Genomic DNA, 26,779 nt, shown 5'->3' with positions numbered 1-26,779 from the left:
CGCAGATTTGGCCGGGCACAGTGGCTCACGCCTGTAATCCCAGCACTTTGGGAGACCGAGGCGGGCAGATCACAAGTTCAGGAGATCGAGACGATCCTGGCTAACATGGTGAAACCCCGTCTCTACTAAAAATACAAAAAATTAGCCGGGCGAGGTGGCGGGCGCCTGTAGTCCCAGCTACTCGGGAGGCTGAGGCAGGAGAAGGGCGTGAACCCGGGAGGTGGAGCTTGCAGTGAGCTGAGATCCAGCCACTGCACTCCAGCCTGGGCGACAGAGCAAGACTTCGTCCCCCCCCAAAAAAAAAAAAAAAACCACAGTTTTTTGTGTATCATGTTAACGCCCAGAAGAGATATAACTTTACAATCAGGTGGACAGGATGACTTGGCCTTCAGATATCCACTTGACTCTTTTCTGGCCATCTCTCCTTAGGTAACTGACTCACGATAACAGTGGCCATGGTGGCAGAGATGGAAGCAATGCATGGGTCCACAATATGGACTTTCCGTCAATGTGGCTGATTGAGCACATCACTTCTAAGTATCCAACCAGTCAGTTTCCGAAATAAAACCTCCACGCTGGGTATGGCACCATTTCTTAGGTTGCTGGGAGAGTGGATAACAAGCTGCAGGTTAAATGCTAGCATCTAGATTTTGCTGTTTCAGGATCCTGTGATCTGCAGTGATATGGGACAGCACAGTTCAGTGGTAGCATCCACTGATGCTAAACAAGGGAGTGGATCTACTGTTAACTCTCACCCAGAGAGCAGAGTCACCACTAAGCTTTTCAGAGTTGTCTGTGCCTACTCATCAGTGCATCCTACTTCCTGAGTAAAGGAAGTTCCCCTGAATTCTCCCAGGGATGGTAGTCAAACACTGGGTTCTTGGGACTAATTTAATATAGTAACCCTAAACTCCTTCACGTCTTTATAAACATTCTAAACCAATTTTGTACACTACCACATAAGCTTCTGTTTTCCCACTACTTTTACTTTAGTATATCGTCAAGGTCAGACTTCTAACGAACAGCAAATCTATTCAGACCAGCTCTAGGTGTCACTCTTACAATGTTGCACTGTGGCTCCTGGTGAGTGAGCTTAATATTGTTTCACCCCTCTCCAAGGTCACTCTAACACTCCCTATTAAAGGACTTCACCCACCTTGGTCCCCAGGGTCTTGACAACACTTATTAATCAAGTATGTACATGTAGCATTGTGTGTTGTCATAATTTCCTGTGCCTGAGACCTAACCTTGATTTGTCAGCAATTTGGCCAAAATTAAGCCTTGGATCTCAATTTGAAAGACATCTTTCGTCAAAGGTCCACAAGGGCTGTGGCAGTGGTACCATGGTCTAGGAGGTAGACACTTGTCTTCGGAAAGAAACAGTAATTAGAATAACCTGAGAAGAACCAAAATGTTTGTACCTAATCCACAAATACTTATTTCAGGGCAACAAAGCCTTTAAGGTTATAAATTCCCCAACAAGTTTTTACTTCTGTCTGTCCTATGATGTATGAATTTCTAAATGTTTCGATCTGAAAAGGACCTTAGCTCTATAAATTAACATATCTGTGACAATGACCCTTGCTAACATAGCGTGATACATGAAAATGAAGAAGGGTAGACTTTTTCATCAGATCAACTACAGAATATATATACTCTTGGGGAAGGAATTTGCTTAAGGCCTAAGTTTTATTACAAAATATGCATAATACTATGTAAGCTACTGAATTATTGTAAAGACACCTTTAAATCAAATGCATGTAATTCTATTAAATAAATCAAGAACTTTCATAGATTGATAAACTAAGCTCTGTAATCTATTAACTGTATGAATATAAGTACCCATTTCATTCAAAAGAACTGTGTAAAATAAAGGTAAACCACAAACTATGGCATGGTCGTTTAATAAATTCACATAAGCAGAGTATATTTGTCAAGGCAAACTGGATAGCTGTCCACCAGTAGGTTAGGGTGAGTGCAATGTTGTACAATAAATGAAAGGTTCTGTGTGAAGGAGAGTGAACAGGATACAACAAACAAAAAGGCAAACTACATGTTTGAAAACACAGCTGTGGTTCATAGTCATTTCATGTCTACTAAACAGATTTCCTTCTCTTTCCAAATACATTATTGATCAATTTGGCCATTGATTTAGATCCACTGGGTCGTCTCTTTTCTTTGAGTTTGAAGTTCATCAGGATGTCCTTGACAATTCTGATAAACATCATTTCCACTTCCAGAGACTGCTCTGCTGCAGACAGTTCACAGAATTGGCATCGGTTATCCAGTGCCAGTTTTTGCCCTTCTTCCCAGCCAACCTCTCGCACATGACAAAGATCTCGTTTGTTGCCAACCAAAAACATTGCTGATTCCACAGCTCTGAAAGAGAGATACACAATTTTTAGCAAGACTGTTTTAACAACTTTTTTATAAAAACAGATTTATAGCCAAAGGATTATAAATCAAAGAAAAAATAGTGTGTATGTGTGTTACTTATGGTCATGTGTGTGTAGAGTTACACATAGCTCCAATTACTTAAAATCATTTTAGATAAAATGTAAATAGCACAGAAGCAACAAGGCTCTTTTTTTTTTTTTTTTTTGAGACGGAGTCTCACTCTGTTGCCCAGGCTGGAGTGCAGTGGCCGAATCTCAGCTCACTGCAAGCTCCGCCTCCCGGGTTCACGCCCTTCTCCTGCCTCAGCCTCCCGAGTAGCTGGTACTACAGGCACCCGCCACCTCGCCCAGCTAGTTTTTTGTATTTTTTTGGTAGAGACGGGGTTTCACCATGTTAGCCAGGATGGTCTTGATCTTCTGACCTCGTGATCTGCCCATCTCGGCCTCCCAAAGTGCTGGGATTACAGGCTTGAGCCACCGCGCCCGGCCCCGCAACAAGGCTCTTAAAGCACAGGATTTGAAGTAACATGGACCTATTACTGAATTCTGGTGCTGTCTACTAACCAAAGTATGATTGTTATCTTTCCCACTTTCAATTTCCTTTAATGTAAAAATGTGGTACATATTCATTATGGAATATTATGCAGCCATAAAAAAGAATGAGAGCGGGCATGTGCAGTGGTTCATGCCTGTAATCCGAGCACTCTGGGAGGCTGAGGCAGGCCGATCACGAGGTCAGGAGATTGAGACCATCCTGGCTAATACAGTGAAACCCCACCTCTACTAAAAATACAAAAAATTAGCTGGGCATGGTGGTGGGCGCCTGTAGTCCCAGTTATTCGGGAGGCTGAGGCAGGAGAATCTCTTGAACCCGGGAGGCGGAGGTTGCAGTGAGCCAAGATCATGCCACTGCTCTCCAGCCTGGGTGACAGAGTGAGGCTCTTGTCTCAAAAAAAAGAGCATGTCCTTTGCAGGGACATGGATGGAGCTGGAGGCCCTTATCTCTAGTAAACTGACACGATAACAGAAAATCAAATACTGCATGTCCTCACTCATAAGTGAGACCTAAATGATGAGAACATATGGAGACACAGAGGGGAATAACACATAATGGTGCCTATTGGAAGGTCGAGGGTGGGAGGAGGAAGAGGATCAGGAAAAATTAATGGGTTCTAGGCTTCATACCTGGGTAATGAAATAATCTGTACAATAAACCTCCATGACACAAGTTTACCTGTGTAAAAAACCTGCACATCTACCCCGAACCTAAATTCAAAGTTTCAAAAATGGTGAAATAATCCTCACACAGAATTCTCAGAGATTAAATCTCATGGAGACTGTATACATTAAATGATGTATATAAAAATACCTAACACAGGCCCAGGCAATGAAAGATGCTGACGAAGTGTTATTTTTCATGTTCCTTATCAATTGCAAGGGAAGAGCTAGCAAATGTCTCTTTACTTATACAGTTACTATAATTGAACAGTCAATTTAGATAAAATTTTCATAAGCAAAAATATTCAATATTTATTGCTGTTTCGCTCCACTAATAGCCATTATAACATGCTCCCGAGAAAACTGTATAATCTCATGAACTTGCCCAATTCTCCTGTTTAAGAAATGTATCTTTGTTAAGATAAAATGTATCTGTAAACATCAATATATCCTCCTTGGTTATAATGAAACAACACAAAAATAGAGTTTGAGTTGAAGAATATATTAAAATCACTAGGCTTTAAAAGGCATAGAACACTGCAAAGATATCTACTATAAGGAAAAAAAATGGGTGCACACAGTCAGTCTTCAACTCTTACTGGCCCCAATTCCACTAAAAGTTGGTGTCATTCAAATGACAATGTGTGGTGAACTTTTAAAAATGCTACTAAGGTCTTTTTTTAGTCTAGTTTATAAAATTATTGAAAAGGGTAAATGAGGAAGGATATATACATAGGTTTTCAAGGGTGGGCCACAAATATCAGATATAATTTAATGAAATAGTGATATATTTTGCTTTCCTAGTCTTTTTACAGATTGAGAACTGAAAACATTCAAAGAATTATTTAGTCAATGAATTAGAAATATTTCCTGAAAAATGTCCAATACAAATGTTTATACTTTCAGTATGTTTTTAAGTGTTCTTGAGTGATTACTTTGAAGAAATGTCAGAATTTTATTTCTGTCTGTTATCTACATCATGATGCTTAAATATAAGATATTTAATGATTGAAACAATGGAGTTCTAAAATATCAGTAATATTATAGGAAATAAGAGCTATGAGGCACCTTAGTAAAATCTCATCTGTTTCTCCTATCCTGCTGCCACCAGTTAAATAATTAGAAAAATGAGCTGTAGAGATTAAAGTGGCTTACTTAGGCCGAATCAAAGGAAAGCAAGAATGTACATCATCTAACTCCAGGGAAATACTTTATCAATTATTATCCCATGATTTCTTTATAGTGGACATTTAAAATAGATACTAAAAGTACATATACCAATTCTCAGTAGTATTGTGCTTTTTTTACTTACCAGATTAGAATACTATCTAGATTCTAAGGGCTAAATTGGCTAAAAGCACGAAGACTCTTTTACAATCAGAACGTTGAGCAAAAGTACTTTAAATGGAAAAGGCCAAAATGACTGAAAAATGGGGAAAACTTAAATTGGAAACTCAGATGCTTAAACTTTTATCTACTAATGAAACAATAGCTTAAGGCACAATCATGTTTTCATAGTTCCTTGTGTCAAGACAAGAATAAGGAATTGTTGATCAGCCCTTTAGCAGGTAAAATGGAGAAAAATGTATTCTCATATTTAGAATTTGTAAACAGTTTGATTATTCCGTCTATTTTGCTTTGATAGATTGAACAACTCAGTGACTAGGAATTGGATTTCACGGGATGCCAAACGTAATAAATCTGAATTTATTTAGTATCCTTAACATTTTTGTGAGAATGGAAAGGAAAGGTTGGAAAGAGAACTATCTTATATACAAAGGACCATTATTTTGCAAGTGAGTGTCATGTTAACAATAGAAGCTGTCTTGTAAAATAGCCATTTACTGAGGGCGAGTAACTGTTTATGGCAGCCAGGATATAAAGCATTCTCATCTTATTCCTTTTACTACATGTGTAACTCCTGTGGAATGGGAAGGTGAATTGTTCAGGGCTGTTAAATTTCGTAATTGGAAGGCTGTATTAAACCCTTCCTAATGATGCTTACGGCTATATGATGATTTACTAAAAAGAAAGGAGAAAGGAATGAAAAATACCTTCCTTACCTTTTACAATGACTAGTCTGTGGCTCCCGGATTCTGTAGATCAGTGCTTTCGCGAAAGCAAATGAAGACCTATCACTGATGTCATACACAATAACAAACCCATCTGCCCAGTGAAGCTCACTTGTGAGGGAGAATTTTGCTTTCTGTGTCTGAAAATAAACCAAGTACATTAAGAGTGGTTGGGATCTAATACCTGTGTTTTTATACTTTAAACAGTCAACTAATGGAGACCCACTTCAGCTGGAAGATACATCAGTATGTTAAATACTGATATTTTCTAAAATATAGTTCTTTATTACTCATTGTCCTTAATTAAAAGTGATTAAATGTAAAACAGAACTATAATAAAGTTATATCTATCTAATTTTATAACTTTTCTAGAAGAAAACATCTCCACTTTTTCAGAAAATTTGATGAGCTACAATAATCGTCTTTTGAACTAATACCCGCATATTTGTTGTGAATGTATATCATTTATCTGTTAGTGAATGGAATATCTATTGATTTCTGGTACTAGATTTAAATCAATAAAAATCAAAAATATTATAAAGGTTTAGCTAAAATATTTAAGGTATATTTTTATTTACCCTAAATGATCTGTCTCATATAGTTGTTTTGAAGTCCTGAATAAATGGCCATTTTTCTCTTATTTGTATAATCCCATTTTAACTGTTTTCCCATATGAATAGACAAGGAGGTTTGTACTGAAAATCTATTTTATGTATTATGTTTTATTGACGACTGGTTAGTTATAAGTGCAACTTAGTTGAAAATAAAAAGTGAATTGATAAGCCACTTAACTATTATCTTCTGGCAGTGACACTGTGACCTGATAGAAATATAGAAACAGCCTAATGTTGCAATTTTAAAGATATTTGTGATATAATTGTTGACATGAAGTTAGAGATGACAGGTAATGGAATTGACAACACAAGAAAATAATCTCTTAAGTTTTTAATAATTAAAATGAGAAGAAACTTTGGTTTTAACACTGCAACTTTTCACTTTTTTCACTTACCGCCATATAATCTTCAAAATCATGATTGTTAAAAAATCAATCAATAAATCAATATAAAAGGTGTTTTGTTTTACTTACTTGAGAACAAGGGTCATATATTTCCAGATTTAGTTGTTTCCTTTCCAAACACAAGTGCTTGTTATAGATAGATTCTGTAAAAATATTGCATATTCACTGTCAGTATGAAAATACTCTGACTGTGAACTCATATCTGAATCAGAGTCTGATAGATTCAACCACTCACATTTTAGTGGAATCGTATTGTGCCCTTTTTATATTGCTGGTGACCGAAAGCATGTATTTGTTGTATTTACTCAGATTTTTTTTTGTTTTTGTTTTTTTGGAGACAGAGTCTCGCTCTGTCACCCAGGCTGGAGTGCAGTGGGGCAATCTCGGGTCACTACAAGCTCTGCCACCCAGGTTCATGCCACTCTCCTGCCTCAGCCTCCCGAGTAGCTGGGACCACAGTCGTGTGGGACCACAGTCGTGTGGCACTGCGCCCAACTAATTTTTTTTTTTTTTTTGTATTTTTAGTAGAGACGGGGTTTCACCGTTTTAGCCAGGATGGTCTCAATCTCTTGACATCGTGATCCCCCCACCTCGGCCTCCCAAAGTGCTGGGACTACACGCGTCAGCCACTGTGCCTGGCCAATATGTTTATTACAAATGAATCTCACCACTATCTATATTCACCTACATACCTTTTTGCTCATATATTTATATTCCATCCTATTACTGTGCATGGAACATCTATGTTCCTATCTAAAGTAAACCCATTCACTCTCAGCTAGTGATTTCTCCTCACCCGCTGAGAGACATGGCTTCAGCAATTCTACTTCCCTCTTATATATCATAATTTTTTTCCTCTTTACCATATCATTAGCCACATCTTACAAACATGAAAAATTTCTTCTAGCTTAAATGTATTATGGCTTAATGGTTAATTCTCTATCTTGATTTTATTTGCCTTATTGGTAGCATTAACGCAGTTGATCATTCCTGCCTCCTTAAAGTATCTCCTTTACATGACCTTCAAGGCAAGACTGTCTCCAGTTTTTGTTTGTTTTTTAATTCCTTGTTGTTCCGTCTTAATCTTTTTTGTTCACCTCTCCCTGTCCCCACTGACTTCTCGCATCTCAAACATGGATCCAGTTCATAGATTTCTTCTCTTCTTACATTCTTTTTCAGATCTCTTCTAGTCCCAAGCTGTCACATGCCAATTATTTCTCATGAACCCAACTTATGTCTGAAGCCCATACCTCATCCCTGAACTCTGGACACAAATAACTTACTATTGGACATCTCCATTTAGATACTTGATAGATATCTCAATCTTTTTTTTGTTTGTTTGTTTGTTTTTGTTTTTTGTTTTTTGTTTTTGAGACGGAGTCTCGCTCTGTCGCCCAGGCTGGAGTGCAGTGGCCGGATCTGAGCTCACTGCAAGCTCCGCCTCCCGGGTTCACGCCATTCTCCTGTCTCAGCCTCCCCAGTAGCTGGGACTACAGACGCCCGTCACCTCGCCCGGCTAGTTTTTGGTGTTTTTTAGTAGAGACGGGGTTTCACCGTGTTAGCCAGGATGGTCTTGATCTCCTGACCTCGTGATCCGCCCGTCTCGGCCTCCCAAAGTGCTGGGATTACATGATATCTCAATCTTAACACACCTCAAGCTGAACCCCTGATATCCCTGCAAAGGCTGCATCTTCTACAATTTTCCATTTTGTTAAATGGCATATCTATAACTGCAGTTTCTCAGGTAAAAAAAAAAAAAAAAAAAAAAAAAAAAAGGATTATCCTTGATTATTTGTCTTACGTCACATATTTATTCTAAAATTTATTCTAAAATTCTTTTAGTCTACGTTCAAAATATATTTTGAATTTGTCTGTATCTCACCATCTCCATTGTTAACAATATAGTCGGCCGGGCGCGGTGGCTCAAGCCTGTAATCCCAGCACTTTGGGAGGCCGAGACGGGTGGATCACGAGGTCAAGAGATCGAGACCATCCTGGTGAACACAGTGAAACCCCGTCTTTACTAAAACTACAAAAAACTAGCCGGGCGAGGTGGCGGGCGCCTGTAGTCCCAGCTACTCGGGAGGCTGAGGCAGGAGAATGGCGTGAACCCGGGAGGCGGAGCTTGCAGTGAGCTCAGATCCGGCCACTGCACTCCAGCCTGGGCGACAGAGCGAGACTCCGTCTCAAAAAAAACAAAAAAACAAAAAAAAACCAATATAGTCTAGACCACCATCATTAATTGCCTAATTTATCACAAAGCCTCCTAAGTCATCTGTTTCCATCCTTCCTCTAACACCCTTCCTGTTTCTAGTGTATTCTCAACACAAGTGGGCCGGGCACGGTGGCTCAAGCCTGTAATCCCAGCACTTTGGGAGGCCGAGACGGGTGGATCACGAGGTCAGGAGATCGAGACCATCCTGGCTAACACGGTGAAACCCCGTCTCTACTAAAAAAAAAAAAAATACAAAAAAATTAGCCGGGCGAGGTGGCGGGCGCCTGTAGTCCCAGCTACTCGGGAGGCTGAGGCAGGAGAATGGCGTGAACCCAGGAGGCGGAGCTTGCAGTGAGCCGAGATCGCGCCACTGCACTCCAGCCTGGGCGACAGAGCGAGACTCCGTCTCAAAAAAAAAAAAAAAAAAAAAAAGAAGTAAAAGTGAACCTTGTAGCCAGATCACATCAATTATCTGATCAAATTCTCTTAGAGGATTAGGGTTGACTTCTTACTTCCTACCAGGTTATATTTAATGAAATTTGTTACAGTTTCATGAAACCTTAAATTATGTTTTCAGCCAGGTTCTTCTAAACTTTATAGGTTTATTCTTGACTCCAAACCACATTATTTCCTTCTAGTCAATTAAAATTATTCACTCTCAAATCTCAAAAACTGCCAGCAAGTGTCATCAATTCTCACATTTTTAGAATTGTATTATTTCCCCTTCTAGTTTTAATATACAAAGTGGAGTCATTTTTGCTAGTTTGCCCTCTGAGTTAATGAGCTTTTGATCATTTGGTTGGCTTTTCAAAAATGCCTCTAGGTCTCTTATTTTTCATTGAGATGTAACAGCCAGAAATGTGTAAATATTTCATTAGTTTATACAACTATACTATATCAAAGTTTACGTTGAGAGTTTTTGTTGTTATTTGGATGGTGTATCATTCTGTGTTTGTTTTATTTTTTAGTTCTGGGACATTTTCTCATGCCCGAGTCCTAACTTGTATGTTATGTTGACGTTTTTGACTGATGTCATTGCCCTCAAAAATGAAACAACAGGAATTTTTCTTTTTATGTTTTCAACTTTCTATAATCAGTTTTCAGGCTTTTGCCCTAAAATGTTCATAATGTCATATGGACTGAAATACCATGTTGAATTCATGTAGGGAAAAACACAATGTAATATATTAAAGCTATTTTCTGAGATACTCCGATTATGCTACTTCATGATTGAATGCTAAAGATTTTTGTTTGTTTCTCATGGAAAAACACACTTGCAATCATAAATTCCCTTAGTCTAAGTAATAATCAACAAAAACATTCTCCTTTCTCCCAATTTTTATATTTTCTGTAATCTGCCATCCTCATTAAAAAAAAAAAAATCTCCTCAACTCATTTCTTCAATGAGGTAAGATATTAGCACCATCATATTTAATTGGTGAGCCAAAAACATGCTCAAATATGGCAAGATTTCTCACTTTTTATGTTGTACTGTTTCCCATATATTATGCTAATTCTAGTCAAACAAATTTACAGAAGAGTTCATGAAATAATCTTAAAATTATATCAAAATGCCCTGTTATGTGTTTTAAATGTTTCTACATTTATATAAATGACTTAGATAATATGATGTTTAATCAAGGCATAATTTTCCTATTTTCTTATGGTTTTATAATAAAAATAAACTTTATTCCTTTGTTGTGGTTTCAGTATTAATTTTCTTATTTTTTAAAGAATGTTGATTTAATTTCAAAGTTGTTTTATACCTCACAAGAAATATTCAGTTGCATGTTCTACAATAGTTTGAAGAGAGGATCTTAGTTTTAATGTTTTTCCAGTTCCAGACTTTGAAACCAGTCTTAACATCAAATTGGGTGAATTTTACCATAAAAGAACATTTAATTCAAGTTCCTATTTTGGCATTTCTAATCAGAATATGTGAATAAACAAACAGTTTTATATGCATAAAAATGGTACAGTCTATCAAAATGCATCTCTGTACTTAAGTGGGATTTAATTATGATGTTAAAAATTTTAAGGTAAAAATGTCTAGAGTAGTGACTTACCAAAATTAGAAGCATATTCTCCAATGAATCGCTTAGTAAGAAACCTCACTGTAAGAGCTGCAAAGCAAACAATCTAGATTTAAGGCTGTTATATTTTATGAAACAGAAAATTTGGTTATGTGCATGAGGTTTTAGTTCTTAAATAAAAAATATTCAAGAATTAATAAAGACTTTAAAGTTTTACCAAATTCTGTTCTAAATAGTAGTTCACAATATTTCCATGGTACAAACAAATGATTAGAAAGCTGGAAAGGAAGTGATCTTAAAGCGCTGCACATCTAAATCACTATGCAGTTAATTCATTACCGCAAAAACATAAGGCCACTTACCTTTTGTAACAGAAACAGATTTCTCATATTTAAGATGCAAGAAATTTGACATCTGTTTATTTTCTCTATCAAATTCAGTCTGGCTTCAAAGTACTAGATGTAATAGTCACAAGGACACTACCAAGTATTTGCAGTTATTTAAGGATGTAGGGACCTACAAATCCAGGAAATAGAAAAAGAACCTCTGGTATCCGTTCACCATTTCACAGCTCCTGGGTTTGGCCAGTTAAGATGTCATGATTCTTTAGGCTCAAGTGGCCCTATTGGTAGCATCCTACTATTATAATGTGACCAAGACCAAAGTAAAATACAACAAAACAAAAGCATGACTTCCAAAGTTAGGGCACATTATTTCTCAGTTCCAGGACATCCACCAAGCCATGCCCCACAAAGTTCTTTCATCTCAGTAATGCTATATTTAAAATATAATCCACAAATCTCCAAACATCTCCCTACCCTAGTTTCAGAACAGATGAGTTCTATCAAGGCCATTGTTTGGCAACTAGTGGGTATGAGGGCAGGTGTGTTGAAGGGAGAAGTAGGTGGGATAGTGATGTAGAAATTTCCTGTTATTCCTATGAATTGTAAACATCAGTAGAATAATATACAAAGTAAAATTTCAGGTATTTATCTTGCTATACCTGCCTATATATTCTATAAACATAGTTACTTGCCCATAAAAATGGAAACTCCTAATGAAAAACAATGTGCCTATCATCCCAGTGAGATGTTATTATAGATGTATTTTCATATATATGAAATATATATAAAATACATGGTTAATGGTTAACATGTCAGTTTCTCGCTCTTTCTATACTCTATTATAACATAGAAGACATCACCACTCACCAGATTTGCCCGTTCCTTCACCACCCAAGACAGCAAGTTTCACATCATTCATCTTGCTTTTCTGCTCCTTGGTCAGTACTGTCTTCTGGAACTATGCTGCCCTGTGACAAGCTTTTTTTTAAACTTCCTTTTTATTGCTGCTCTCATTTCTCTAAGAACAACTCCACCCCATATTCCCACCAGCCAACAATAACTTTAAAAATGTTTTCCTAGAGTAGTTTTCAACTCAGTTTTCGTATAACATATTTTTAAAAAACTAGAGTTACTCTTTAGACCTAAAGGGTTATAAAGAAAATATGTATATATTTATAACAGAACCTTAGCTTACAATTCTCTATTTTTGTGTACCTGGAATCTACCTTCTCCTAGGACCTAAAAAAAAAAAAAAGTATAGAGGATGGGTAAACATCTCTTGTGAATTTACTTTGATTGTATTGGTTTGTTTTATTAGTATCTGAGCCTATATCTGCTAGGGTTTCTTCTGTGAAAGAAAAAGGGAAATCTGTTCATTCAATCATAAAAACAGCACAACTATCTAGGATTTAGAAGTTTAGGTTTGATTCCAATAAAAATACATATCTAGACCATGTTTGTGAATCATACGAGATTCTCAAGAAGCAAAACTGGGCACTACAGAGTTTTAACTTATCCAATGTCTTATTTAATAAGTAATTTCTCCTTTAAAAAATGTTTTGTCAATAGACAACAGCAATATTTCTGGAGAAAAATAAAGCAATGTCATTTGTTAGAAAATAAATAAATATAAACCTGTCACATTTCCTTCTGTAGTACATTGAAATTAGAAAAGAGAAGCGACAAAGGAAAGAAAATTTGGAAGGGGTACTCTGGCATGATTCATTCCTGCTTTATAATAGAGGTAAATTTAATTTGCAAAATGATGAGTTTTTCCTATTTCTTTTTGTCAGATTTCCCTACTACCCCATTACTTTCTTCCTCTTTTATCTCCCAATTTAGATATGTAAAAATTCTACAACAAATACAATAAGCCTACATGTGTGTACTAAATTTTGAGGCCCAAGGAAAAAGTTTCATTTCTAGACTGTTAGTCACAGGAATAATAATTTGCTTTTTCAAAAATGCATTTATTTAACAAAAATTTTCTACTTGCAAATATATTTTAAAGCTATGTTAGGTTTAAGGACCCACTATTGTTAAATCATGATTTTCCTGCCTTGATAGAGTCTACACTCTACTAAGAGAAAATGGAAACAATTAAAATTACAGTAAACAGGGTTGTTGCTAAATTAGGACCAGGGAAAGCAGAACATGTGGATATAAAGGTCTTCAAAAAGTAAGTAAATCTTTAAACATAAGCAGGAACCATAGAGAGAGGGAGGAAAGTGATTAGTGATTAAAGAAATGTGTCTACTCCAAAAGAATAAAGACTCCATGAAGGAAAGGGGACAAGAGAGTATGACAATTTGTGGGATCAGCAAGGTAACTGCTCAACCAAATTGCATTTTTTCTTTATTACAAATTTTAAGGAAATAAATATGATCTCTTTAATATCTGCAACTATATAAATAGTAACAAGAATGACTTTTTTAAAAGGAAATTTGCCAGCCGACATATTATACCATGGAATTAGATGTTTTTTCTCTATTTGGAGAAATGCTATTTTTGTCGTCTTAAGAAACTTCTGATATTTTTAGAGGTTGAGTTCCTTGACTCTTAGGAAGGCAAGATTTAACCTCATATAACGTAGAGGATATTGAAAACAACATATAACTTCTTGTTATCAGTGTACAGGCATTCTTTTCTCATGTCCTCTTCCTCCCTACTTACACTTGGATTCCAAAAGAGGTTCTAACAAGAAAGCAGCCTGGCACTGAAATAGAGTGAAGTTGTAAACCTGAACTGAAAGAATAAAAGCATGTACATATTTTCTTAAGAACCAGAAGTGCCATTTTTTTTTTTTGCTTCAGATGATGAGTGCTAAATATTAACATTCTAATAGCCACATTATACTACTTAAATTTTTCTTACAGCTCTCTAAAGAAATATTCATTCACATCCAAAACCAAATCATTTTATTCCTTTATTTATGAAGTAGGTCCCATCACTAACTTATAATATAATGGAAATATAGGACTTTTCAGAAAGAAAAAGAGAAAGAAAAAAAAAGCAAGCAAGTAAGAAAGAGATAAAGAAAAGGGAGGAAGGAAGGGGAGGATGGGGGAGCGAGGGAGAGTAGAATGCAAAGAATATAACTGAAATTAAATGTATGGTTAATTTTTAATATAAATAATTCTCTAATGCCTACTGGTGATTATAAAATAAACCTTGAAGTCTGGGTGTTTAGTGTATTACTGAATAGTAACACATTGTACCCAATAGGTAATTTTTCATTCCTCACCCCTCTCCTGCCTTCTATCCTTTGGAGTTTCTGACATCCCCTATTTCACTCTGTATTTCCATATGTACACATTATTTAGCTCCCACTTATAAGTAAGAACATGCAGTATTTGACTTACTGTTTCTAAATTATTTCACTTAAGATAATGGTCTACAGTTACATCCATGTTGCTGCAAAAGACATGATTTCATTCCTTTTTATGGCTGAGTAGTATTCCATAGTGTGTGTGTGTTTGTGTGTATATATATGTATATATGTATACCATATATGTGTGTGTATGTATATATATATGTATACCATATATGTGTGTGTATGTATATATGTATACCATATATGTGTGTGTATATATGTATATATGTATACCATGTATACCATATATACGTGTATATATGTATATATGTATACCATATGTGTGTATGTATGTATATATGTATACCATATATATGTGTGTATATATGTGTATATGTATACCATATATGTGTGTGTATATATGTATATATGTATACCGTGTGTGTGTATAGGTATATATGTATACCATATATATGTGTGTATATATGTATATATACACACACATATACCACATATACACACACATATATACCATATATACATACACACACCATGTGTATATATAAAATATAGAAAATTATGTGTGTATATATACAAGATATGTATATAATATGTGTGTATATGTACATACACGCCATATTTTCTTTACCCAGTCATCATAATTAAACTGTAAGTGTTGGTTATGTTAGTCTCATGGGAGTACTTATCAAAGTGTTTTTATTTGTAGGTTTATTCACAACAAAATGAAAACTTATACACAAATAGATTATTAGAAATCAGAATTATTTGTTTTACCTCTAATTATAATCCAAGTTACTAAAGAAATTCAGCTAGAGATATCACAAATCCTCCAAAATTTCTTCCAGATAAATTCACATCTGGACATTTACCTAACCAAATGATGAAGCTATTATAATAACGGCTACTAAAATACAAAAGTTCTATTAACCCACAACCCAAGATTATTTTGGCTATAATATCTGTTTCATGAAACGAATAATTGCTTATTTCAACAATGTCCTAACAGTTCAACATCAGTTTAAACTATACATACAACATCAGATTGCCCATGCAGAGTACTTTTGTATGTGATTATTTTTGATGGATTGTTTTTCATCTGAGCATGTGAAACTGATCATTATGGAACAAACGTACTTCCCATATCGTTTGGTCTGGGATGACTATTTTTAGGGTCTATCCTATTCGTGGTAATATATTTGGCTTACAGCTACTTGGAAGTCTTACTTCAAATTTGATAAATCATATCTGAACACTGAACACTCTACTGTGAAAACTGCTATGGATCTGTATTTTATTTTCTTTTCTCTCTCCTCCCCTCCCCATCACCCTCTTTTCCTTCCTTCCCCTTCCTTCCCCTTCCCTTCTTTCTGTCGCTATTTCTATCTCTGTGTCTTTACCGCCCCCCCCCTTTCTTTCTCTCTTTTTTTCTCCTTATTTTCTTTCTCTTTTCCTTTGCCCATTTTATTCTGGGTTCTTTTAGGAGCTTTTCTGTACCAATGGTATTCTAAAATTTCACAATGGTATTCCTTGTTGCAAGTCACTTTTTTCCATTAATTGTGCAGTGTTCACTTTGCCTTTTAAATGTGGAGATTCCTGTTCTTCAGTTCTGGGAAATTTTATTGTATTATCCCCTTAACAATTTATTCAAATAATGTCTTCTGTGTTCTGCCTGTCAGAAACTCTTACATTAGTTGAACCTACAAGATTGATTCCCAATGACTCTAACTCTTCCTCTCCTATTGCCCTACTTTATATCTTTAACTTCACCTTCATGGGATATATATATATGTATGTGAGATATATATATATTATACATGTATAACATATACAATATTAAAATATATAAAATACATTAACATTTATAAAATATACAAATATATAAATACAAGTATTTTATACAAATATTTAAAAATACATGTATATGTCACATATATACATTTATCAAGTATATATCACATATATTCACATATATGTATCATGTATAATCACTATGTGATATATACTTGTGTTTTTACGTGTTTTATATATATGTATAGCTGTATATACTATATAAGTACATGTGTGTGACATACAGAGATATATATTACACATATAATGTATGTGTGATATGTATGTATGTATATACTATATATACTATATATGATATATGTCTATACATATGTTATATATGTGATATATGTGTTACATTTATAATATGTATCTATGGGTGTTTTCTTGTGTGCTGCTATTGTATTGAAATACTGTATACATTAATTTTTTCAAGAAAAAGTTAATAACTTCAGTAAAATTTTAAACTGTACATAATTCCCATCATATTTAAATTCACTTTCACAAACCAGTATTGTTCTGTGTTACAGTTCAATATACCACATTTGATTTTTGTGATATAATACATACCTATGTCTGTGTGTAAATTTCAAGTGAACAGGACAGAGATGTTTCTATCATTCCCAAGCAACTTAAAAACTCTCATCATTAATGGAATTAACCTATGGAAGTATTTCTTCATAACTCTAAATACTTTTAGAAAATGCTTTGAAAGATAATCTTTCATTTAGGTATCCTATTTGAAGAAATATATTTGATATGTATTGTTAGTAACTAACTAAAGTACATGGGCATATTTTTTTGCAAAAGGAAAATGATGAATACCTCAACAGCTTCAAAGATTTTCAAAGCATGTTTTTAAGTCTAAATAATTGAATGGCTTTGCTAATTTTTCTCTATGTGTAATTTATAATTGCAATAATCTTTTTAAGGTAATGATTTAGTATTTATTCTTTTAAATTATTCTTGAGGTGTTTATTGTTCCATAAGGTTTTAGTTTTCCAATTTTATAATACCTTTAAAATTATCGCTAACAGTAATTATGACTCAGCTATTCATTCTTTTTGCCTTCTGTAAAAATTATATTAATTTTTCTGTAGACAGTGATTTTCTTCTAAGCTAATACAGTTTTTCTCAAAAGTGAGCTATTATTCTAGTGAGCTCCTTCTTAATCACTTGTGGTTGGTCAATAATACAGAAGTGACTGTGATCTTTAAAAATGCTATTCCTTCTGTAATGCAGCTCCTGGAACAGGAAGTTTGAGGGAGCAACACTTCGGTGAGTGCAAGTTCTGTGGAAACATGATTTTTAAAAGGCTGAACAATGCAAATGTGGTAAGGATATGTTACTCTTATTTTTCTACTCATTTTATTACTCTAGAAATATTACAAAATAAACTTTCAGTATTCAAGCTTATTTCTACAATAACATAGGATAGAATGTATAAAGAAGTCTGATTTTTTGGAAGCCTTTTAAAAATAGACCTTAATATATGCAATGGTTCATAAAGAAGATAAGCGTATTTCTTGCTCACATAAAATTTTACATAGATGTTTCTGATAAGTGGACAGCTCTCTCGATGTCTTCGGTGTCTGGCTTCTGAACACTCTTCATCACAGTGGTACAAGGGGAGGAGCATGACAAATCATGTGCCAGGAGGTTCGGCAGGTTAGCCTGGAAGAGGTTTATTTTGTTCACAAGCTGTTGGTTAGAATTAAATCTTATGGCAATACTAAACAGTAGGGAGGATGAAAAGTGAGGACCGGTTTTACTGAAGATGTACATTCATTCTTTGTGACAAGAGATAAATGTTCAGTCTTTAAAGCACAGGTAGGTTAAAGGTTGCTTGTCTCAAAACCTGTCCACTTCAACTTGACTTGGCCACAGGACACCCAGGTATTTGGTCAACCATTATTCTGGGTGTGTCTATGAGGGTGTTTTTGGATAATATAAGTGTTTTAATTGTTAGACCTAGTAAAGCATATTGTCCTTCCTCATGTGGGTGGGCCTCATTGAATCAGTAGAAGGGACTGAATAGAACAAAAGGCTGCCCACCTCCTACAAGTAACAGGGAATTTCCTTCTGTGTGGCTGCATTAAGCTGCATCATCAGTCTTTTCATGCCTTCAGACTTGTGAAACATTGCCTCTGCTGGCATCTCAAGTCTGCTATATGAGTCCAATTTCACACTGCTATAAAGAACTACCTAAGACTGGGTAATTTATAAAGAAAAGAGGTTTAATTGTCTCAGAGTTCTGCATGGCTGGGGAGGCCTCAGGAAACTTATAATCATGGTGGAAGGAGAAGGGAAAGAAAGGCATGTCTTATATGGCATCAGAAGAGACACAGAGCAAGGTGAGGGAACCACCACATACTTTTAAATCATCAGAGCTCATGAGAACTCACTCACTCTCACGAGAACAGCATGGGGAAAATCACCCCCATGACCCAATCACCTCTCGCCAGGTCTCTCCCTCGACATATGAGGATTACAATTCCAGATGAGATTTGGGTGGGGACAGAGTCCAACCATAACATTCTGCCCCAGCCCCTCCCAAATTTCACATCCTTCACACATTTAAAACCAAACATGCCTTAACAATAGTCCCTCAAAGTCTTAATCCAGCATTAACACAAAAGTCCAAGTCCAAAACCTCATCTGTGACATGTCAAGTCCCTTCTGCCTCTGAGCCTGTGAAATCTAAAGCAAGTTAATTACTTCAAGATACAATAGGGTACAGGCATTGGGTAAATGCTCCCATTCCAAATGGGAGAAATTGTCCAACACAAAGGGGCTACAGGCCCCATGCATGTCCAAAATCCTACAGAGTGGTCATTAAATCTTAAAGCTGCAAAATAATATCCTTTGACATGATGTCTCACATAAAGGGCATGCTGATGCAAGAGGTGGGCTCCCAAAGTCTTGAGCAGCTCCACCCCTATGGTTTTGCAGGGTAGAGCCCCCTGCAACTGCTTTCACAGGCTGGCATTGAGTGCCTGCACCTTTTCCAAGCACGTGATGCAAAGTGCCAGTGGATCTTCCATTCTGGGGTCTGGAGGTCAGTAGCCCTATTTTTACAGCAATACTAGGCAGTGCCCCAGGAGAGACTCTGGGTGGGGGCTCCAACCCCATATTTCCTCTCTGCTTGCTCTAGTAGAGGTTCCCCATGAAGGATTTGCCCCTGCAGCAAACTTCTGCCTGGACATCCAGGCATTTCCATATATCCTCTGAAATCTAGGCCAGAGGTTTCCAAACCTCAATTATTGTCTTCTGCATATCTGCAGGCCCAACACCACATGGAAGCTCCCAAGAGACTTCTAAAGCCATGGTCCTGAACTGTGCCTTGGCCCCTTTTAACTATGGCTGGAGCTGGGGCAGCTGGGGCACAGGGCAGCATGTCCTGAGGCTGCACGGAGCAGCTGGGTGCTGGGCCTGGCCCAGGAAACTATTTTTTCCCCCTGGGCCTCCAGATCTGTGATGGGAGGGGCTGCTGTGAAATCTCTAAAATGCCCTGGAGACATGTACCTCATTGTCTTAACCATTAACACTGGGCTCCTAATTACTTATGCAAATTTCTGCAGTGGCTTGGGCTTCAATTTCTCCCCAGAAAATGAGTTTTTCTTTTCTGGGGAAAAGAAATGGTCAGGCTGCAAATTTTCCAAATTTTTATGCACTGCTTCCGTTTTAAACATAAGTTCCAGTTGCAGAAAATCTCTTTGTGAACACACATGACTGTAGTATGCTTTCAGAAAAAGGCAGGTCATATATTTAAATGCTTTGCTGCTTAGAAATTTCTTCTGTCAGATACTCTACATCAACTTCTCTCAAGTTCAAAGTTCCACGGTTTTCTAGGGCAGGGGAAAAATGCTGCCAGTCTCTTTGCTAAAGCATAGCAAGAGTAACCTTTGCTCAAGTTCCCAATAAGCTCCTCATCTCCATCTGAGACCACCTTACTCTGAACTTAATTGTCCATATTACTATAAGCATTTTGGTGATTCAACAGATATCTAGGAAGTTCCAAACTTCCCCTACATCTTTCGTCTTCTGAGCCCTCCAAACTGTTCCAACCTCTGTCCGTTACCCAGTTCAAAGTCACTTCCACATTTTAAGATATTTTTATAGCAGTGCCCTAAACTTCTGGCACCAATTTTCTGTATTAGTCCATTTTCATACTGCTGTAAAGAACTAACTGAGACTGGGTAATTTATAAATAAAACAGGTTCAATTGACTCACAGTTCCACATGGCTGGGGAGGCCCCAGGAAACTTACAATTATGATGGAAAGAGAAGAAGAAACAAGGCACATCTAACACGGTGGCGAGAGAGAGAGAGGAGAGAACCACCACATACTTTTAAACCATCAGAGCTCATAAGAATTCACTCACTCTCATGAGAACAACATGGAAGAAACCACCCCCATGATCCAATCACCTCCCACCAGGTCCCTTTCTCAACATGTGGGGATTACAATTCCAGAGAGATTTAGGTGGGGACACAGAGCAAAACCACATCACCTGCCCACCTTCAGGTGGGAACTATACCATTAGCTTTGGTTCTCAGGCCTTCAGAATTGAACTGGAACTACACCATTGACTTTTCTGGGTCTCCAGCTTGCCAACTGCAAACCTTGGGAGTTCCCAGCCTCTATAACTGCATAATCCAACTTCCTATTACAAAGCTCTTTAGATAGATAGGTAAATACATATACATACATATATATCTCTTAGGGTTTACTGGAGAACACTGAGAAATAAAATTTCTAAAGAGATTTCTTTATCCCTAATTAAATATTTCAAACTGCAATTTCCTCAAGATTACCCAAATAGCAAATATAGAAGCCAAATTAATACAATCCCAGTCTTTCCACTGTAACACACTGCCACCTACCACATATCTTATTTCCTGCTCATCATTTTTATATAAAACATTGATTTTTCCCTCTTTGATATTTTTTGTAAAATTATAATCACCTGTGCTTTAGCCTCAGACATTATTCTAAAAGGTTTGCAGTATATATTTATATGTGTTTTATTTCTTACTATCTTATTGACTATTTTCCCCAAAATAGAACTCTTCAGGGAGCTCTCTGTTTATATTCATAAGTATAAACCCATGGTTTTTTTTAGGTTTCCTTCTATTTTTTCTCATTAGAAGTAAATTCAATTGAATTGTTGGTTTTGCTTTATATGAAGTATTTTCTTCTATAATTTTTACTACTCTAATTTTCTGCAATAACTCCCTTACATTTCTGCCAAATCTACATCATAGACTGTTGTGTCCTGGATTAGTTTATTATTGCTGCATAATGCCTTACCACAACTGAGTGACTTAAAGTAACACACATTATTATCTCACACTTTCTACAGGCCAAAAGTCCAGGGAGCATAGTTTTAAGAGCGTTTTGTGATTCTGAGTTGCAGCCTGGAAGAGCCTTATCAGGCTGCAACCCAAGTGTGAGGTGGGCCTATGGTCTTCTCTGAAGACCAACTGGTAAAACAGACACTTCCCCTCCTTTTGTGATGGTAGGATTCTGACTACTGTTTTCTTGTTGGCTGTTGGCCAGCAGCCTCGTTCAGCTCCTAGAGGGTTCCTACAGTTCTTTGCCGCTTGGCCTTGTTCATATAGCCTTGCACAACATGACAGCTTACTGCTTCAAAGCCAGTAATGAAGGGGAATCTCTCTTATGCATGCTAGCAAGCAAAGAAAGACGGGATGGATGGGATGGATAGATGGATGGATGGATGGATAGATAGATAGATAGATAGATAATTTATATATGTGATACATTGAATGTATACATAAATAAAATCTGCCATATACATATGTAAAACACTGTAAACATGCATGTATTGAATATACATATGGTTGTGTGTGTTTGTATGTGTGTATTTAAAAAAAGTGACATTCCATCACTTTTGCCATATGCCATAATCTAGTAGTTAAAAGACAGTCACTGGTTCTGCCAGCACTCCAGGGTTGGAGATTATACAACAGTGTGACTCACTTGGTGCTACAATTTGCATGTTTGCTCCCCCTTCAACACTGATGTTGAAATTTAATTACCAAACTAATGGCATTGGGTTGTTGGGTACTTCAGAGGTGACAGGCCATAAGAGCTCTACCCTCATAAATGGATTATGTCATTATATAAAGGGCTTTTAGGAATAGGCTCTTTGTCTTGGCCCTTCTGCCTTCCACCATCTGAGGATCTAGGGCTCCTTCCCTAAAAGGATGCAGTGTGCAAGGCTTCAGCTTGGAAGAAGATAATGGGCTCATCGAACACCAAACCTCGTGGCACCTTAACCTTCGACTTCCCAGCCTGTGAATTAATAGACTTCTGTTCTTCATAAATTATCCAGTCTCAGGTGTGCTGCTGTTTATGGCAGCACAAAATAAGATTCTTGGGATCACTTACAGGTGTGTATGTTACATTCCTTAACTTTTTATTTGACACTTCTTCTGAACAAGATATATCTTTATTTTGTTCTGTTCACAAAAAAGTATTACTGATCACATTTTACATTAATAGATAATAATTTGTGGCCATAATTACTGTTCAATGTGATATTCTGAGTCAGAAATCTCCCTATAATCTCATTGGCCATTATGTCATAAAATTTTTGTCCTAAAGTGAATTAACAAACCAGCATTTGAAAAATGAAGTATTTCTATGTGTATTCCAGGCATACCTCTGAGACATTGTGGGTTTGGTTCTAGACCACGGCAATAAAGCAAGGCATACCAATTTTTTGGTTTGTCAGTGCATAGAAAAGTTACATTTACACTATACTATAATGGATTAAGTGTGTCATACAATGACAAAAAAAAAAAAAAAGCATACCTGCATGCCTTAATTTAAAAGTATTTCATTGCCCAGAAATGCTGACACACAGATACAAAGTGAACACGTGCTGTTGGAAAAAAATGGTGTCAATCATATACACCATGGAATACTATGCAGCCATAAAAAAGGATGAGTTCATGTCCTTTGTAGGGACATGGATACAGCTGGAAACCATCATTCTCAGCAAACTACTGCAAGAACAGAAAACCAAACACTGCATATTCTCACTCATAGGTGGGAACTAAACAATCTGAACACTTAGACACAGGAAGGGGAACATCACACACCAGGGCCTGTTGTGGGGTGGGTGGAGGGATAGCATTAGGAGATATACCTAATGTAAATGATGAGTTAATGGGTGCAGCACATCAACATGGCAACATGTATACATATGTAACAAACCTGCATGTAGTGCACATGTACCCTAGAACATAAAGTATAAAAAAAAAAAAAAAAAGTCAAGATTCCTTGAAGGAAAAAAAAATAGTGTCAATAGACTTGCTTGATGCAGAGTTCCCACAAACCTTCAATTTGTGAAGAATGCAGTATCTGTGAAGCACAATAAAAGAAAGCAGTGAAATGAGGAAAACCTGTATTTCATTGGATAGGGTCAGGAAGCAAGCCGCATTGCCCATGAGGTGCTCCAGAGAGTGAGACAACCGTATGTTACCTTTCTTGTTCATTCCCACTGGCTAAGTCATTTATTTTGAAACACTAAAATCAGAGATGTCATCGTTTCAAAAGTTCAGTAAGTACATACGGAACACCTACTATGTGCCAGACACCATCCCAGGGTATTGAGAGTAAAAAAGGAAAAATGAATAAAATGTACATCCTCTGCCCTTGAGGAGTGTTCGTTCTAGTTAGAAAGATTCAACATTTATGTAATAAGTGTAAATTCAGAGGTAAGCATAGGGCGGGCACAAAGGGTCATCAATAAGAAAAACCTAGCTAAATTCTAAAAGAAAGCAGCATCAGGCTAAATAATCGCCCCTAAAGATATTAGAACCTAACTTGGACCCTATAAATGTTGCTTTATATACATAAATGCTATTTTTAAATGTGATTAAGTTAAAAGTCTTGAGATGGGAATGTCATGGGCTTGAATGTTCAAGTCCTCCAAAAATGTATGTGTCGAAGTCTAGACCCCCAGTGTGATGGTATTTAGAGGTGGAGCTTTTGAGGTAATTAGGATTAGGTTAGCTCACAAGGTGGGACCTTCACATTGGAATTAGTGCCTTTGTAAGTAGAGGAAGACAGAAAGATCTGTCTCTCTCCGCCATCTTGAGTTCTCACTAAGGAAAGGCCATGTGTGCAGACAGCAAGAAGGTGGCTTTCTACAAGCCAGAAAGAGCACCCTAAGAAGACACTGAGTCTGCTGGCACCTTGATCTTGGTTTTCCCAACCTCCAGACTGAGAGAAATAAGTGTCTGCTATTTAAGCCATCCAGTGTATGGTATTTTGTTATAACAGCCTGAGATGAGTAAAACAGGAAGATTATATTAGATTGCCAGTGTGAGCCCTTGATGCAATGAAAACTGTCCTTACAAAAAAGAGATAGAAGGAGATTTGATACAGAAGAACAGAAGGCAATGTGACCACAGAGGCAGACACTGAAATGATGTGACCACATGCGAAGGGACACGGGAGCCACCAGAAGCTGAAAAAGGCAAGAAAAAAATTCTCCCCTGATGTTGCTGAGGGTGAGGATCCACTGATGCCTTGATTTCAACATAGTAAAACTGAGCTCTGATCTCCAGAACTCTAAAAGAATAGATGTGTGTGGTTTTAAGGGGCAAAGTTACAGTAACTTGTCACAGGACATAGAAAACTAATACTGGAGGTACTGCAGAGAGAGAGAACAGCTTGAGCAAAATCATGAAGGTAGAAAGCAGTATGGTAAATCCTGGGCACTGAAATGCCTCTGCATTGGTTGAGAGGCAAGAATTAGGTAGGAAATCATAGGAATTGGGGAGCATTTACAAGACAAAGGGAAATCATGGTAACCTCGTATGGCACGCTATGGACATTATCCTAAAGGACACAATGAGATATCAAGAAATTTTAAGTATGAGAGCAAAGGTTTTTGATTAGATGTTCTACTCTGAAAATAACATGGAACATGGTTTGGAGGTAGGAAGAGAAGATAAAAAGAAGATGAAGAAGGAGAAGCAGGGATACCTGTTATAAGGCTAAATACCCTCAGAAAGGGTCTTGACAAGCATGACAATGAGATAAAGGGAAAACTTTGAAGAAATAGCCAATAAAAATCTGAAAATCAGCAAGATTTGATGATTGTTTTGTGGTAGGCCAATTCTCTCTGACAGTCACACACACAGGCCTCCATAGCACTCCCGTTATACAGGCAAACTTCAACTGCATCTGCCTTAACATTAAGTTAATAATTAAACCTAGGGAAATCAATGCCCAGACACCAAAAACAAAAATGAAACATATCTTTGGTAAGACCTTTCCCCAGGCTTCTGCTAAAGCCCAGGGCAAGTCAACATAAGGGAGACTTTCTTAAGTTCCTTGTCTCGACAAAGACCTGTCTTGAGTCCACAAAACCTGGGGTGAGTCAAGACAGCCCTACGTTCCTTGTACCAAGATGCATCCTGGATTGAATACACTTGTTGGGGGTCTGAAGCAACTCTCTAGACCTAAACCATAGGTAACATAAGATAGAAGTAATCACCCTGGTACCCGGGGCCTCATAGATTAAGTAGATTTAGGGGACACTTCTTTATCATCCCGGTACCAGGGACCTCATGCATTAAGTAGATTTAGAGGACATTTCTGGCTTCTGACGTTTCAGTTAAAACAAAATTCATCACCTATAGAGATAGGTGAATATGAGACTACACATAGGCGTATAGTTCAAAACCGATATAAGGACTGGAAAAACTTTAGAATCCTGAGTTGGTCTGATGAATTATCTCCAACCTTCTCCCTGTACCTGGTTACAGAAATAAACTCTCTTCTTTCCCAGTTCGTCTGCATTTCGTTATTGGGCTGCAAGAACACGAAACAGGACCTCGTTCCGTCCGGGAAGAGTTGAATGTAATTTTGACTTAAACAATTACGTTTATAGTGGTGTCATTAACTGCATTGATTTTTGTTACTTATTTTTACTTCAAGAAATAGTTTAAAGGAACAGACATTTCCAGTTTTAGACATGTTAAGTTTAAGATACCGTTGGGTCTGTGAACTTAATCTGTCCAGTAGTGAGTTGACTGGTCGAAGTCTAAAGCCAGTAAGAGAGAAGGCAGAGGTGATGGAGCATACAGTTGGTCTTATCAAAACACTTTCACTGCAGAGTTAAGTTTGCTTTTATAACAGGGGTTATAAATTGATAGTGAAAGAGTTTCTGAAAAACATTCTTTTTGATCTCTGGGAAAAAAAGAGAATGCTGTTTCTATAGACTTTTCCACATTTGTTTTAAAAAAGTTTCTTAAGTCAAGCCACTTTATGTATTTTG

At 36.8% G+C, this 26,779-nt stretch overlaps 1 protein-coding gene across 2 annotated transcripts; it reads right to left on the bottom strand.

Moving 5' to 3' along the window:
* Positions 1-1,888: 1,888 nt before the first annotated feature.
* Positions 1,889-12,285, bottom strand: LOC105481445 (RERG like). Of its 2 annotated transcripts, XM_011741082.3 has the most exons (6): positions 12,164-12,269; positions 11,315-11,468; positions 10,986-11,042; positions 6,774-6,847; positions 5,678-5,826; positions 1,889-2,379 (listed from the first exon to the last, which is right to left on the bottom strand). In XM_011741082.3, the coding sequence occupies exons 2-6, from the start codon at positions 11,364-11,366 to the stop codon at positions 2,097-2,099; spliced, it is 615 nt and encodes a 204-aa protein (XP_011739384.1). In that variant the 5' UTR covers positions 11,367-11,468; positions 12,164-12,269; the 3' UTR covers positions 1,889-2,096. The 2 variants fall into 2 exon arrangements, with proteins under 2 accessions (XP_011739384.1, XP_011739378.1); XM_011741076.3 differs by lacking the exon at positions 11,315-11,468 and having other exon boundaries at positions 12,164-12,285.
* Between the last annotated feature and the right edge of the window lie 14,494 nt (positions 12,286-26,779).

Source organism: Macaca nemestrina, chromosome 10 (genome assembly GCF_043159975.1).
Source record: "Macaca nemestrina isolate mMacNem1 chromosome 10, mMacNem.hap1, whole genome shotgun sequence".
Classification (NCBI taxonomy): domain Eukaryota; kingdom Metazoa; phylum Chordata; class Mammalia; order Primates; family Cercopithecidae; genus Macaca; species Macaca nemestrina.
The sequence above is the reverse complement of the archived record's forward strand: the minus strand, read 5'-3'. Positions and strand labels throughout refer to the sequence as shown.

Excerpts from the sequence above, each read along its gene's own strand:
- LOC105481445 (XM_011741076.3), bottom strand. The coding sequence starts at position 12,215 with ATGAATGATGTGAAACTTGCTGTCTTGGGTGGTGAAGGAACGGGCAAA. Across the intron at positions 6,848-10,985 it reads AGAATATGCTTCTAATTTTG|AATCTATCTATAACAAGCAC; the intron begins GTAAGTCACTAC and ends ATATTTTTACAG. Across the intron at positions 2,380-5,677 it reads CAGACTAGTCATTGTAAAAG|AGCTGTGGAATCAGCAATGT; the intron begins GTAAGGAAGGTA and ends TCTCTCTTTCAG.